At 39.3% G+C, this 15,185-nt stretch overlaps 1 protein-coding gene across 2 annotated transcripts in view; it reads right to left on the reverse strand.

Annotated features, from left to right (window-relative positions):
- Window positions 1-3,454: 3,454 nt before the first annotated feature.
- The window catches only part of rpa1 (replication protein A1), a 32,804-nt gene continuing 21,073 nt past the window's right edge, over window positions 3,455-15,185 (reverse strand). The window contains exons 13-17 of one of the 2 annotated variants that reach the window (XM_085243770.1): window positions 13,375-13,504; window positions 9,079-9,255; window positions 7,893-8,000; window positions 7,516-7,602; window positions 3,455-4,265 (exon numbers count right to left, since the gene is read on the reverse strand). In XM_085243770.1, coding sequence (XP_085099896.1) covers window positions 4,158-4,265; window positions 7,516-7,602; window positions 7,893-8,000; window positions 9,079-9,255; window positions 13,375-13,504 — 610 coding nt within the window. In that variant the 3' untranslated portion in view covers window positions 3,455-4,157. The remainder of the gene's footprint in view (window positions 4,266-7,515; window positions 7,603-7,892; window positions 8,001-9,078; window positions 9,256-13,374; window positions 13,505-15,185) is intronic. The other variant, XM_085243771.1, reaches the window with a different exon arrangement.

The raw sequence follows: 15,185 nt of genomic DNA on the forward strand, positions 1-15,185 counted from the left end.
TAGGTGGAGAAGTCGGGTGATCGTGTAGGTGAAAGTTGGTGTGTGTGTGTGTGTGTGTCACAAAGTCTACATAGTTGTAGGGATATAGGATGGTTCAGGAGGATGGGTAAGGGGTAAAAGGGTTCATCCTAAGGTGTGAAGCTGTTGAGAAATCTGTGTCTTGATTCAGATGCTCCCTGATGTTGGGAGGGGGAATAACAATTGGGAATGGTGAGATGGGTTCTGGATGAAGATGGAGCTTCTTTAGATGCAGACCTGGATAAAGATCTGCAGCATAGAGAGGGAAATAGCACTAATAATCTGTTTTCAGAAGTCTTTACTGGGTTTTCTTTAGACATCGTACAGCTTTGAAACCACACTCCATCCATTCATTCTACTTTTTCACCAAACACATAGACTGGTTGGGCAAACTCCCACACACCCTTGAATATCCTCAAGAGGATGAAAAGAGTCCAATGTTCCACAACCGGGACAAAAACAACATTGTTCCTAAAAAAATTGCTCTTATGCAAAAAAAAATTAAAAAAAAAAAAAAAAGGACTCTGTAGCATTTAATCTTTAAAATTTATGACATAAAATAAAGATCAAAATATTTGCAGAGGTAGAAAGGCAACCAGCAACAGCCCAGGAGTCATCAAGCATTACAAGGTGCCTTAGGTGCTCCATCTTATTGGCAGTTGTAATCAGAATTAAATTCGTGTCATTCTTTAAGGGGACATGTAAACCTATAAATTATATTTTCCAGCACTGACACATAAAATGTCAACCCTATAAACACCTCGATGAAATAAATGAGCACAACAAAGAAGCAATCAATGGCTCATCAGCAGCACCGCCTGTGGTTCGCCAATATGTACTATGCCTGGTGTAAGTTGGGGCAACAAGAATACTTTCTTCATAACTCAGCAACACACATGCCCAGTGGTGTTTGGCACAGAGCACAACGTTAATAAGACTGATCCATTTTATTCTGCACTACTGAAATATGCTCATGCCTACTGGTCATAATCGTGTAATCACTACATCACAGAAGTGGGCTATGCTTTCAGGGAAATTATTTACATTTCAGAATATTTTACTCACATTTGGAGGAATAGACAGAAACCGTGTGACATCCTTGCACCAAAAGCCAAAATACCTTTGGCAGCGAGTATAATATAATCAGATGCATTTTTAAACTAATGCATATGGCAATAAATAAATATTTATTATTATTCACTACTGCAATTCTAATTTATCCCAGTCCAAAGGCGATGGCTGGATTCACCTGTTGGAAGCCCCATACTGACTGTTGCCAAAATCCCATCCTTAGTGCTTTGTGCAAATACCCGACTATGATATGAAGACAGACTCAAGCTTTTAGTTTATTCCGTAGATATTGTGATAAAATAATACTAGTGCCAAGTTTGTAAATAAAATTTAGATTTGGGTTGAATGTAAATTTTGAAATTACAAGACAAAGCCATAAGGCTTGGCAGTAGTTAATAGCTTGTCCCACTCAGTATTTTACATTATGAGCTCTAATTGCTACAACCAAATGATCACCTTGAGTTTGATTATGATGTTCACAGGGGTAATTGCACACATTGTTTAGTTGGCAATCAAGTCCTGTAACAACAGTTGATTTGATGAGTTTTCATATAATTTAATTTCATCTTCTTAAATGTGTTTTTTTTAAACTGGGAAGAGTTCAAACTGCTGACAAGCAACTCGTTTTCAACACCGCTAGCAGTCCTTTCAGTTAAACTGTATAAATGGACTACAATGCAAACATCTACCAGAGAAATGAGACAAATACAGTAACCATTTGTTATTTAACAGTTGATGGATGAACCCTGTCAAAGCAGGGTCATCAAAAAGAAACTGCATTCATTTATAGTAAAACAACTGTAAGCTTTCTCAATAAAACAGACTACTTATTAGAATAAGCTGAAGGGTAAACAAAAATAAAGCTAATTTATATTAACTAATTTACACAATGACAGACAAGTTTATCTTACTGCTCTATTATTCAAGGCGTCTCCAGGGCATTGAACAAGACCAGTTGCTGGGATTATTACTCTCAGCAATTTGCTTTTTGCACACTGCATGATAGAGATTAACTAAAAACATTTTGTGATTGAAATTAAGTTGTTGCTTCTGCCAAACAGTCAGTAGGTAGGTTAATTATTTAAATGCAATTATCTTTGATACAAAATGGCCTTTACTAGGGTGCTAAGCTTAAATTTATATCTGGTACAAACTTACATTTTCAGTGTACTGTACAGAGTCCTGGGAAGAAAGCCGTGAACTATACTGATGCGCCATCTCGCCATTTTAAAAAGTTTTTAAACTGTGCCCGATGGAGCTGTTCGAACCAGAAATGGGTCTTTTGACTGATTATCGGTCACAAACGTTTTGCCCAGCCATACTCACCCACTGCTAATAAAGCTGCAACTGCAGCTTATTCTTGGGTAACGAATCTAATTCAGTCCACTTTGTGTTATCAGTCTAACAAGTAAGAAATCCAGTTATAAACAGATTACGATGTTTTACGTTTTGTTTTTTTGCCTGGAACTATGTAATCATCTCAACTTGAAAACAGGTGTGAGAATTAAATTACCTGGTTATTTTACTTTAGCCAATAACATAACAAGCTCTCCTTTTTCACAAAAGCTTATGGGGCAGCAGATGTAAACAAGGACAATGCCACCTCACCACAACAAAGTCCCCAGAGATGCTGCAAGATCTACAAACCTCATCCTCAACAGTAGTGCACAAGCACATGAATAAAAAACAAAAATCAGTTTGGATGCCTTAAAAGCCCCAATGTCTTTGTGTTTGGTAGACTAAACAGAATAAAGCATTACTGTCTATATTTGACACCATCTGACACTACATCAAAGTTGTGTTGCTCTGAAAATACTCTGAATGTACTGCAACATCTAGAAAAGCACTAATAACTGAAATGAAAAGGAAGAGAGGTTTTTTTTGTTTGTTTGTTTGTTTTTTAAAAGGCTACCTGGAAAGAAATGGAGGGGTCTGGTTATAGTAAACCTAATCCATGTCTCCAAGCATGTTTCCCCTCCAAGTAAAACTTACCTTTCCTTACCATTTAAAGACAGGTCGAATCCATTTCAACACACTACAGGCAACAGAAACGATCAACAGAAACTAGATGTTATCACAAGAAAAATGAGAAGGTGCAGCCTCACTGATGTTCTGCTTTAATAGAACATGAAAGTGAAGTTTGCAGGGAATCTGTTGCACATCTGAGCAAAACCTTTGGAGATTGAGGGCATTGTGCACCAGCTCTCGCATAAATCCCCTGAATGCACACTGGGGGCGGGGGGCGCACACATTATTGATGTTTACTATTTTTTAAAAAAAAAAAACAAATAAAAAAAAAACAACGAGAAAAATGGGGGGGGGGGGGGGGGGGGGGGGGGGTTCAGCCCAGGATCAGGTGTTCCAAGCACTATTGTTTTGCATTAATTATGCACAATACTTAACAGGAATACACTTTTTTTTTTTTTTTTTTTAAACGTGATTACAAATATCTTTATTCCGACTGATAATTATCACAAATAAACAAAACTACAGAATCTGTGAAACACACAGTGGACACAAATATGTCTCTACTTAACACAAAACAGAACGTAGTACATTTCCCATTAGGCCCACACTGCACATGTGTGTATGTGCTTATGTTTGCAAGTATGTGAGAGTCGGAGGAGGAAAAAATAAAATAAAAAAAGAAAGAGTGGGAAAGCAAATGGTCTTATCTGGCATGCGCAGGTCCAGCCCTGCCATTCTAAGTGCACGTCAGAGGGTGAAAAGGAGTGCTTGCTACTTTGCTGGTTTTCTGCTTAAAAGCAGCTACCACCTCCACATGACCACAGTATACACATAAACAGGTGGCTTACTTAAGACAGACACTGTGGTGATTTCTTCTTTTGTGCCTTACTGACCCACTCTCTCTTCTGACTTCATATAATAACAAAAAAAGAAAAGATCCTTTTTATATGATCATGACAAAAGGACAAAGAGTACCAAAAGATCATTTTGACCTAGCTGATTGGCAAGCAAAAACTACAACACAGTGACAGCCTTTTTTTTTGTACAGAAAATGAAAGATTTGCAAGGACAAACAAAACTAGAACACTTGTCAAAGGTTCCTAGTGGTTAGCCGCCAGTTTCCTTATGTTCAGGATCAACCTCTTGCTATACTCTTTATGATCAACAGGCTTTACATCCATCACTGTAGCTTTAATCCTCGATTCATCCTGTCAGAAAGAAAATGACATTCATATGAGAAATGGCATAAAAAAAAAATCAAGTCCAACAGATAGATGTATGTACGTATACACATATATATATCTCCATTTCTCTATATCATATATAGATATCCATCTATACAACAAAGACAGACAGATCAATATATATCTGTCTCTATCGATATAGATAGATATATCTCCAAATGGCTGTATAAATATATAGAGCCATTTGGACTTTGGCATTTATCCCATGGTAAATGTTTTCAACAAGATTTTGCTAACGACTAAAAATCATTATGTAATATAATTAATTACCAATGAAAGACAGAGTCGAACATTTAAAGCCTTAGACATCTCCATAGCTGTCTAGACAGGGGAAGGCCGTTCTACCAGGGCTATTACTCTCTGCATTTAAACAGTGGTTACACTTCTTTTGTCTCCGCTGATCATCTGTTGCTTAAGTGGGTGAAAAGTAAACCATTTTTCTTTGGATATGAACCCAATTCTTTTAGATCTTAATGCTTGGTTTTTTTTGTAAGTGAAATATGCAGACAAATATAAAGCGACCTCAAACTGCTCAAATTTAATCATATGAATGGAAATTGATGTTAGAATCAGGGCAGAAGACCTAGGGGAGCCCTGCACGGTGCACATTTTAGCACAGGAAGGCCAAATTTCACAAATGCTAAAAGCAAGAAGTTCAGATATAAATATGGGTGTTTTATTTAATTATCACGAAAAGTAAAGTTCATCAATTAAACACAAAGCAGTTGTACCAGTTCTGCCTAAACTGTAACAAAAATTGAAGGCTAATGAACACACTCCACGTATCCCACATAAAAAGGTGGACACAGCTTTCCACTCTTAAAACCAATGCAAAGTGTGTAAAACCTTCACTCTCTCCAAAAACCAGCAGGGGCGACTCATCTGGCTAGGAGAAAAGTCATGTACTGTGAAGAGATTACTATAGGAGAACAAGTGCACTGCTCACCTACAACCCCAGTAAACGCTTTCCTAGAAAGACTTCAGTCCTATTTATTACAACATTATGCTCTTTTTGTCCCCATAAGAGTCACGTAGTCTCACATAGTGCAAGACTGGGCAATTCATTTGCTTTACTCCAGGGCTACTTCGTGATTGGCAAGTTTTTACTATGTGCATGCAATGTCCCTCAGGTGACAGACTGAACTTCAACTACCAACAGTTGACATCATGGTAGATATGTCCTTTTATATACAGTCTGTTTATCCTGGGAGTGTTATACCAGTAGTTCCTTCCAGACTGGAAAATGGATGAGTGCAACTCATCCAGTTTGGAGTGGTGCAGTAAAAAGCCTGCTGTGCTGAGACCAATCAGTGCCAGAAACCACTTGGCTCCCCTCTAAACTCACACCCCTCACCTTGCACTAAAGCCCCAAAGTGTGTGATAAGAGAGGACCACATCCCATCAGACAGAACTCATGAGGGCAAAATAAGGGAGATATCCCTTCAAATCCAGCTATTTCTATTTAAAACTGGAATAGTAGTGATCAATGTGGGAGAAAAGCTACAATAAAAACTCTAGAGCTACTTGGTTCCAGGCAAGTAAAAGGTCAAGTACTGACTTGAAATATTTATGAGGTCAAATAAACAATTGATCAAAGTATTTAATCTACAGATTTACATTAAATTAAATTATGCATAACATTTTTTGCATGATAAATATAATTAAGAAGTTTCACCAATTAATCATAGTATTACACAGCCCCCATACTGCGCTTAAAAGGACAATAATATCATTTATTTAAGACCTTATGCATAGAAATGTAGTTCAATGAGATTAATAATGGCAACCTCAGGTTTTGACTTTGACACCAGCAACATCCCACAACCCTGTCTTTGTTTTTTATTTTAGTATGAGTTTCATTCTAATTTGAGTTTGTTCGCATCGTTAATTCCAAACATATCTCCTTCACACTCTGTTTTAACTGTACAACCATTAAATAGTGTGATAATCAGAGAAGGCGCTCTACTTTGTTGTACATATACATTTAAAAAAAAAAATTTTTTGTACCAGTTAAAAAAAATTAAAATAAAAGGAGAAAGATGTAATAAAAAAATAGCAATAAAATGGGAAAGGATTTCCTACAGTATGAGATGAAACTTTTCATTTTCTTTAACCAGCATTATAAAATATAAAGGATATGATGGCAACGATACTTAATAAGTCCTTAATTGCTGAAACAATCCAATAATTATCTAAATTGCCAGTGCTTGATTACCTTCTTAAGTTTAATTTGAATAATTGCACTGCATCGCATCTGTGTATTTGGCTAAAAATGTGATGGATTCTATTCTAACATGTGATATAGCTAGACTGACCTTTAAATGTGCTGATGGTGTGTTTCACTGTCTTACTGGCATTACAGAAGGTAATTTTATTACACTCCTTACGGGGGAACTTCATTCAGTTAAAACGAAGAGTGTAATTCCCTAAAATATTCTGATGATGCTCTTTAGAGGGGTCCGGTCAATATGCAAGTCACACTGTGTTACAGCGGACTGTTATCAACTGTTAAGAACCTGCTTTGTCCCACATCAAGCCTATAAATCAAAGTACACAACAATGTGTGAGAGCATGACACAATGGCTGGATTGTAGCGCTGAGAAGTAGAAAATAAACTCAAAGAGGGGTTGCAGGTGTCTCTGTTGAAGGAATATGGGGTTTGGAGACAGAAGCCAATACATGCTTGTAGCAGTGCCATTGGCAGTTAGGATGCTGAGCTGAATGTGACAGACACAGTGGCCCTTTTTTGTGTGTTGAAGGCGGATGCAGTCTCTGGCTTGGCTCCAGACTTCCTGCTCAGAGTCCCAGCCCAATCAATTCTTTTATGTGCTTCCCTCAAAACAAACCTCTATCTGTGTGGCCTACAGGAAATACTGACCGCAGCTAATCTGTGTGTGCATCCTTCACAAAGCCACTGAAAATGAGCAGCATCCCAGGACAAACACTGACGGCTTCTCTTTTTTTTTTTTTTAAGACGCAGTTCTGCCAGTCAAAATGGGAAAACTCTCCCATGTTAAAAAGAAGAACAACAAAAACAACCAGAACCTCTTATGTTCCCGCTGTGAAGTTTCAGTAGTTCAGGGACGCAGAGACACGGCCTCATTTTTCTCAAGATTTCTTTTTTTCTCTCTAAATGCATGTGGTCTGTCTGACACTGTGCTGCAGCGACAAAACCCTGGGCATTTTTTCACACTACCACAAAATTTTTACTTACATTATACGTTTCCAGCTTCACTCTGTTGCGGAAGACAAAAGTGTTGAAGTTGGCATGCTGGAAGACCTCATCGAAGGCAGCTTCATTCTGAATTTTAATTAAAAGTTCAGATATAATCCTTTAATCAAAAGCCAGTTTCATCAAACAGTCTTGAGTGCAAAGGAAAGTAAGTGTCTGACAAAACAAACAAACAAAAAGCTTTGATTTTTCTAAGTAATTATAAATAGAAGAAACAAAGCACCACAGGTTTCAGACATATTTGCATTTGTCTACAGAAACGTATGTGTGTGCATGTTTGGGGAGCATGAAGCTTAAAGTTTAGCTCTGCCCTGGTCGTTCCCTGAGGAAAGTATTACATTCAGCAGAGAAAGCCTCACCGAGTCCTTGAGCTGCCCCAGGTAAGCTGCATTCTGGCCCAGGATAGCCTCTGCACTCTCCTGGAAGCAAGTCACCCACTGGTTGTCCCCATAATCTGCAATGTTGGCCTGACGGATAATAAAGGGGGGAAAAAAAAGTTAAATGCATAAACAACTATTGACCAGAGTAGCCTGGCTTATATCAAACAAACACCCTTTCACAAAATGTAACAGTTAGTGGATAGCCTATGTACTCCCGGCAAGTGTGACACAAACACAAAAGCGCGCGCGCACACAGGTTAAGCTAAAGCTTGAGCATAATAATAATAATAATAATAATAATAATAATTATAAGTCAACTGGTGAGTGGTACGAAACAAAACCAGCCTATTTCAGATGCATGCCTCTCACTGCTTGTTGCTCACCGAGTTTGTCTTTTATACTTAAAAATGCAGTTTGTTTGCATTCATGTCTGTGTTTTGTGTAAAATGGTAATGCCGACGGGAAAGCTGCTGCAATTAACCCAACGTAACTAACCACGCAAAATGGGAATACAACATGTGTCTTCATTACACTGCGTCACAGAAACTGCAGAATGGGATTTATACATCTCTAAATTTAATCAAAAAGAGCAGATTGGGAATATGTTTAAACACAGAGAGAGCCATAAAAGGGGTGGATTGGATTGAGCCCCAGGATATAATAGGCAATATAAAGGTAGGGATGGGCTTTTTTTTAAAAAAAAAAAAAAAAAAGCTACAACATTTTCGCTGGAAGCAATTTGATTGTTCTTTGAAGCTCGCTTTCAAATGACTGTGCACAGTTGTGGCAGACTTGTGACGTGCTAGTTTTAGTTAGTGGACTTCATATTAGACCTGATTTAATACATTTTTTTGCAGTCGAGCTACAGATAGACCTTCGTGACAGTTGCAGCAGTCTTTTGCATTGCACTGTTCTCCTCCTTGTACATGACATGTAATTTACAAAATCTTCACCAATCTGATGCCTGGTAGTTTATTAGATGTATTATTAGATTATTTATTAGACGTATTAGAAGAATCATTGACTCAGGATTCAACGAAAACGATCTTTCAATGTGTGCATGGGCATATATGTTTCTGCACGTGGATGCCATCGCTTAAAAAGAAAAAGAAAGAAAGAAAAGACTGCCAGAAGCTTTTCGGGGGACCCACGCTGAATCACTTACAGAGAGGATGAGGCGGTACTTGAAGTTGGGGAATTCCTTGTCACACTTCTCACACCGAAACATGCCATTCTGCTGGTCAACCACTTTTTTGTTGCAGTCTTGGCTCGGGCAGGCCTGATAAAGACAGTTTTCCTTGCGCAGAAACACAATCGTAGCTACGCAGGTGTAGTAGTCAGCCTAAACAAAAGACCCAAAAAAAAAAAAAGTATAAACATTGTAACTGTGACATACTCATCACGTCTCACTCTCATGACCTTTGTGTTGTGGATGTTGACTAATGCAAACCAAAATAGAAACAGGATAAAATTAATATTAAGATGGCATTTTTGGGACTATGCAGTGATATATGCGAATAGTCAGAAATAAACTTATTATCATTTAAGGAGCAGATGCATAACCAACACTGCCAACCAGAATGCTAATGGCAACACAAATGCCAACTATTGAGGGAGCTGCTGCTTTTCCACGGATTCAAACTTGAGAAACATGCTGCATGTAAACAGCTTCCAGGAAGTTTTCTTTGTTGTCATGGAAAACATCAACCAAGTGACATTTGCCATAGTCGATGGAAACAAATCTCCTGACAGTTCTAGTTTCTAGTTGTCCTTTTATTCTCCGTCTTTGTTGCAGTCCAAAAGCTGACTGTTTTTGGAGAGTCTCCCACCTCATACTAACCTCAGAATAGCCTGTCATAACATAAGTCTGGCTTTTCTATGGTTTGATGAAGGATGAATAACTGTGCCTTGGCAAAGCAACTGACCTTCCATGTCTGATAATGTTCAAGTCAGATGTCAGAAAACCATGAAAATGTCTGTAATAACTTGGTTAACTTAAATACAAACAAGAGCAAAGTGCAATAAAAATATGATTTTTAAACTGCTCTTCTGTTCATACTGACCATGGCTATTACATGACATACAATCACCTCAATTAACTTCCAGCTCAAGGACAATTGTTACTTAATGTCACTTGCCCTTAGGAATGAGGTAAATGACAGGGAGAAAATACGGGGGAAACAAATCTTGTTTCAACACACAGCAAATGTCTAAGCTTTCTTTTTTTAAACCATTGACTATTTTGATTGAGCAAAAATATAACCCTGACACCAACCTCTACTAGTTTTCCAAGAGCTCCAATTAATCAAGTAAATACCTCTTTAATTAACGTGTGACAGACCAGTAGGAACAGGGCAGAAGAACTTGTTTTTTTTGGCCCTGTCACTGGCTTTTACAAATGGGATGTCAAGCCAACAAGTGGAGGGTGACCACTTGCTGTCAGAAAGGGCAGAGGGGCAATGTGGAAACTTGAGGTTGTGGCACACAAAGACTTTGTGACGGCAACAATTAATTGCAACAAAGTTCTCTGGGTGCGGCCTTGAAAGCCTGACCCCATGCCCTTATGTATAGGATGCCTCAGAGGGTTAAAGACCGGACAAACCTCATTTGTCAAAACAGAGCCTCATCATGTGCCCAAAAGAAATTCACCTGAAATTGGCTGAATATTTGTGTTAAAAATGTTAGAAAGATTAAATCCATCAACAAGTTGCGTTGATGGACGAAGAAGGAGGAACAGATACTTTCAGCTGCACCCTTAATCACAAGGGGTCACCACAGTAAGTAGCTCCTCATGTTTTGGCAGATCCTCAATGCCCTTCCAGACAGGACACAAAAGGGATCTCGTCTCCTACTGGGATCGAACCGGAGCTCTTCTGCTTGTGAGGCAAATGTGTAAACCACTACTAACCAATAGCGTTATTTGTAATTTGAAATCATTCATCTCAGCACAGTAGATGTTTGACGGGGGTCACTAATTGACTTATGCTCACTATTTAAAACACAATTACTCCTTAAACAAAGTATATTTTATTTAACAGTCTCACTCCTGTACTTTGTCTGAAGCATTTCCTTGCTTTCCTAAGCTTCCACGTAGCCAGAATATCAATCCTTACAGTCTCAAACTTGTTCTCATTGAGCCCCTCATAACTGCTTGCATCTATTAATTGTCCCAGTTTTATGGGGCGTTTTCATCATACTGTGATGATTACTAATGTGTTAAATTATGTTAAACTACACAAATTAAGATCTCAGCACAGGTCACATTATCCATTTTGGAGAATTTATACACCTCACTGAGCTCCATTTCCCTCAACAGCACTGATGAAAAAACGAGGAAATTGAACATATATTACTTTACCTATTTGAGGGCAAGGAATTACATTACAAATGGGCAAAGAATAAAGCCAATGTAGAATCTAATCAGCACTAGAATTAAATGTGACTTTCACCAAGAACATACAACAGGGCTATGGAGGAGACACCCACAAGGCAATGTATTATATTGCATTAGGATTAGGAACTTTTGTAGGATTCGGTTTTAAGCGCACATACAGTGGGGCAAAAAAGTATTTAGTCAGCCACCGATTGTGCAAGTTCCCCCACTTAAAATGATGACAGAGGTCAGTAATTTGCACCAGAGGTACACTTCAACTGTGAGAGACAGAATGTGAAAAAAAAAAAAATCCATGAATCCACATGGTAGGATTTGTAAAGAATTTATTCGTAAATCAGGGTGGAAAATAAGTATTTGGTCAATAACAAAAATACAACTCAATACTTTGTAACATAACCTTTGTTGGCAATAACAGAGGTCAAACGTTTACTATAGGTCTTTACCAGGTTTGCACACACAGTAGCTGGTATTTTGGCCCATTCCTCCATGCAGATCTTCTCGAGAGCAGTGATGTTTTGGGGCTGTCGCCGAGCAACACGGACTTTCAACTCCCGCCACAGATTTTCTATGGGGTTGAGGTCTGGAGACTGGCTAGGCCACTCCAGGACTTTCAAATGCTTCTTACGGAGCCACTCCTTTGTTGCCCGGGCGGTGTGTTTTGGATCATTGTCATGTTGGAAGACCCAGCCTCGTTTCATCTTCAAAGTTCTCACTGATGGAAGGAGGTTTTGGCTCAAAATCTCTCGATACATGGCCCCATTCATTCTGTCCTTAACACGGATCAGTCGTCCTGTCCCCTTGGCAGAAAAACAGCCCCATAGCATGATGTTTCCACCCCCATGCTTCACAGTAGGTATGGTGTTCTTGGGATGCAACTCAGTATTCTTCTTCCTCCAAACACGACGAGTTGAGTTTATACCAAAAAGTTCTACTTTGGTTTCATCTGACCACATGACATTCTCCCAATCCTCTGCTGTATCATCCATGTGCTCTCTGGCAAACTTCAGACGGGCCTGGACATGCACTGGCTTCAGCAGCGGAACACGTCTGGCACTGCGGGATTTGATTCCCTGCCGTTGTAGTGTGTTACTGATGGTGACCTTTGTTACTTTGGTCCCAGCTCTCTGCAGGTCATTCACCAGGTCCCCCCGTGTGGTTCTGGGATCTTTGCTCACCGTTCTCATGATCATTTTGACCCCACGGGATGAGATCTTGCGTGGAGCCCCAGATCGAGGGAGATTATCAGTGGTCTTGTATGTCTTCCATTTTCTGATGATTGCTCCCACAGTTGATTTTTTCACACCAAGCTGCTTGCCTATTGTAGATTCACTCTTCCCAGTCTGGTGCAGGTCTACAATACTTTTCCTGGTGTCCTTCGAAAGCTCTTTGGTCTTGGCCATGGCGGAGTTTGGAGTCTGACTGTTTGAGGCTGTGGACAGGTGTCTTTTATACAGATGATGAGTTCAAACAGGTGCCATTCATACAGGTAACGAGTGGGGGACAGAAAAGCTTCTTACAGAAGACGTTACAGGTCTGTGAGAGCCAGAGATTTTCCTTGTTTGAGGTGACCAAATACTTATTTTCCACCCTAATTTACGAATAAATTCTTTACAAATCCTACCATGTGGATTCATGGATTTTTTTTTCACATTCTGTCTCTCACAGTTGAAGTGTACCTCTGGTGCAAATTACTGACCTCTGTCATCATTTTAAGTGGGGGAACTTGCACAATCGGTGGCTGACTAAATACTTTTTTGCCCCACTGTACGTGTTGGTGCAGTGCTTTTATACAACGCCGATTCCAAAGCCTTTTTGCTTCAGGTTTGCAAAGCAGAGCTAGAAGTAAAAGCTACAATACAGAAGCCTATACAGAAATGCAGCATGCACCTTGGATTTTTAATAAATGCATTTTGACTGCGAGCATTTCATATTTATTGTTTGGGATTCAACAGCGGCCTTTCAGTGTGTCCTTGAATATCTTCAAAGAGGCAACCTTGAATAACAATATTGGGGTTACCATATCTTTAATGTTCAAGCGTGTCAACACAAAGCCGTGCGTGTGTGTACCTTGTCTCCGTGTCCCAGATGCTCAGTCTTAACGTCAGATAGAGACTTCCAGTTGGTGTTTCCTCCCCCGCTGCCACCTTTCACCTCTGTCAGAGACTGTCCATCCATAGCGTGCCCCTCCTTGTCATACCTGTGTAGAATACAGCAAATACCAGTTGCTGCTGATTTGACCCGAATAAATGGTTTTATTACTGATTAAGCTCTCGATTATTCTTTAGTTAATTGTTTGGACTACAAATTTGCAAAAGTGATTAAAATGTGTATTGCTCATTTTGTCAGACTAATAGTTCAAAGCCAACGCATTTTAAATTCACTCACAAAGGACCAAGACAAACAAAGCATTTTCACATTTGACAAACAAATATTTCCAGTTTAAATAAAAATGGCTTATTTGATTATGTAAATAGCTGTCATTTAATTTTCTGTCACTGATTTTATGATAAAAGCTGTGTTAAGTATATCTTTTTATTACATTCACTAGATTCCTGAATTATATGACAGTAAAAGTAAAAGAAAAACTATAATTGATAATATCAGAGCTCATATTTTATTCTATGCAATTCTCTCTAATGGACAGTTTGATCACTCCACTAATACATCAAAGGCGTTTACCCCTAAGCTGGAAAGCATTTTTACAGTTTGAAATGGGAGCGGCGCATTTTTTACAGATTCTAAAAACGTCAGTGCCGTGACAAGGGGTTGAGCATCTTTTCAGCACTGGGCATTTGCCGTTTTTTCTGATTTCCAATAGCCAAAATATTTTCAGCTTTCACAGTGGAGGACTGGCAGGACACATTCAATACCAACCAACCATCACATCACACTTGTAAAGGTGCTGAATAACAGTCAAAAAGTTAATACTGCTAGTGCAGAGTCTCCAAGGGACTCTCAGGCATTCCCAACCAGGCTTTTTCATAAGAGCACTTTCAGCTGTGGGGGAAGGGGAAAAAAAAAAAGATAACCTTTGGTCTACACACCAAATAAGGAATCATAGGGGTCTTTACAACAGTCTTCAGCCTGAAAAGTGACATAATTTGTAGTGCTTTATAAGATTTTTGTGTAGCTCCCTCTGGAGGCATGAAAAGCTTTATACATATGCAGTTATGGAAAAACATGTTGATGTGTACAATCTGTGGTCTTCCCTTAAGTAAATGCACCATGGTAAGTTGATAAAATTATATGTAACATATTTCGACTCGTCACAACACTGCTGTGCAGAAGCCCACTTATAGACTGCAACATTCATTTTAACACATCCCAACCCAGGCAGGAGGCACAATACGCTGCTGTTCACATGACTATCAACAGACTGCAGGCTGTCTATTTAACAGTTGAGTTTAAAAAAATAAAAATAAAAAAAAAAATAAAAAATTGTTGTGCAGAGAATCCGTTTGTGTTTGTCAAAGCAGGGACGGCTCATCTGAGGGGAAGGCAGGCTGAGAGGCTTGTGAAATGAATCAACAGCAGAGGGACTGATGAGCTGGCCAGGGTCAGGGCTGTTACGGTGATATCAGAAACCCATTTTCATCTAGTGTTCCCGGTAATTCAGGGAAGACAATGGGAGGGAAAAAAAAAAAAATAAAAAAAAAAGGGGGGGGGGGGGGGTAAGGCAAGGTAGACTGAGAAGACGGATGAGGGTAAAATGCACTAGTGGGGGGGGGGGGGGGGGGGGGGGGGGGGGGGGGGAATAGCAGTTTAAAACGGTCACCAAGATCAATACAGCTTCGTAATCTGTTGGCCACAAGGCAGAGCAGCGTACAATGGCAAGGCCGGGTTGTAAATACAGGGAGAACTTGCTGTGCTCCTGACAA

This window comes from Mchenga conophoros, linkage group LG14, assembly GCF_057382185.1.
Source record: "Mchenga conophoros isolate Kocher_MC1m ecotype Shallow Benthic linkage group LG14, M_conophoros_male_GT1.1, whole genome shotgun sequence".
Taxonomy (NCBI): Eukaryota; Metazoa; Chordata; class Actinopteri; order Cichliformes; family Cichlidae; genus Mchenga; species Mchenga conophoros.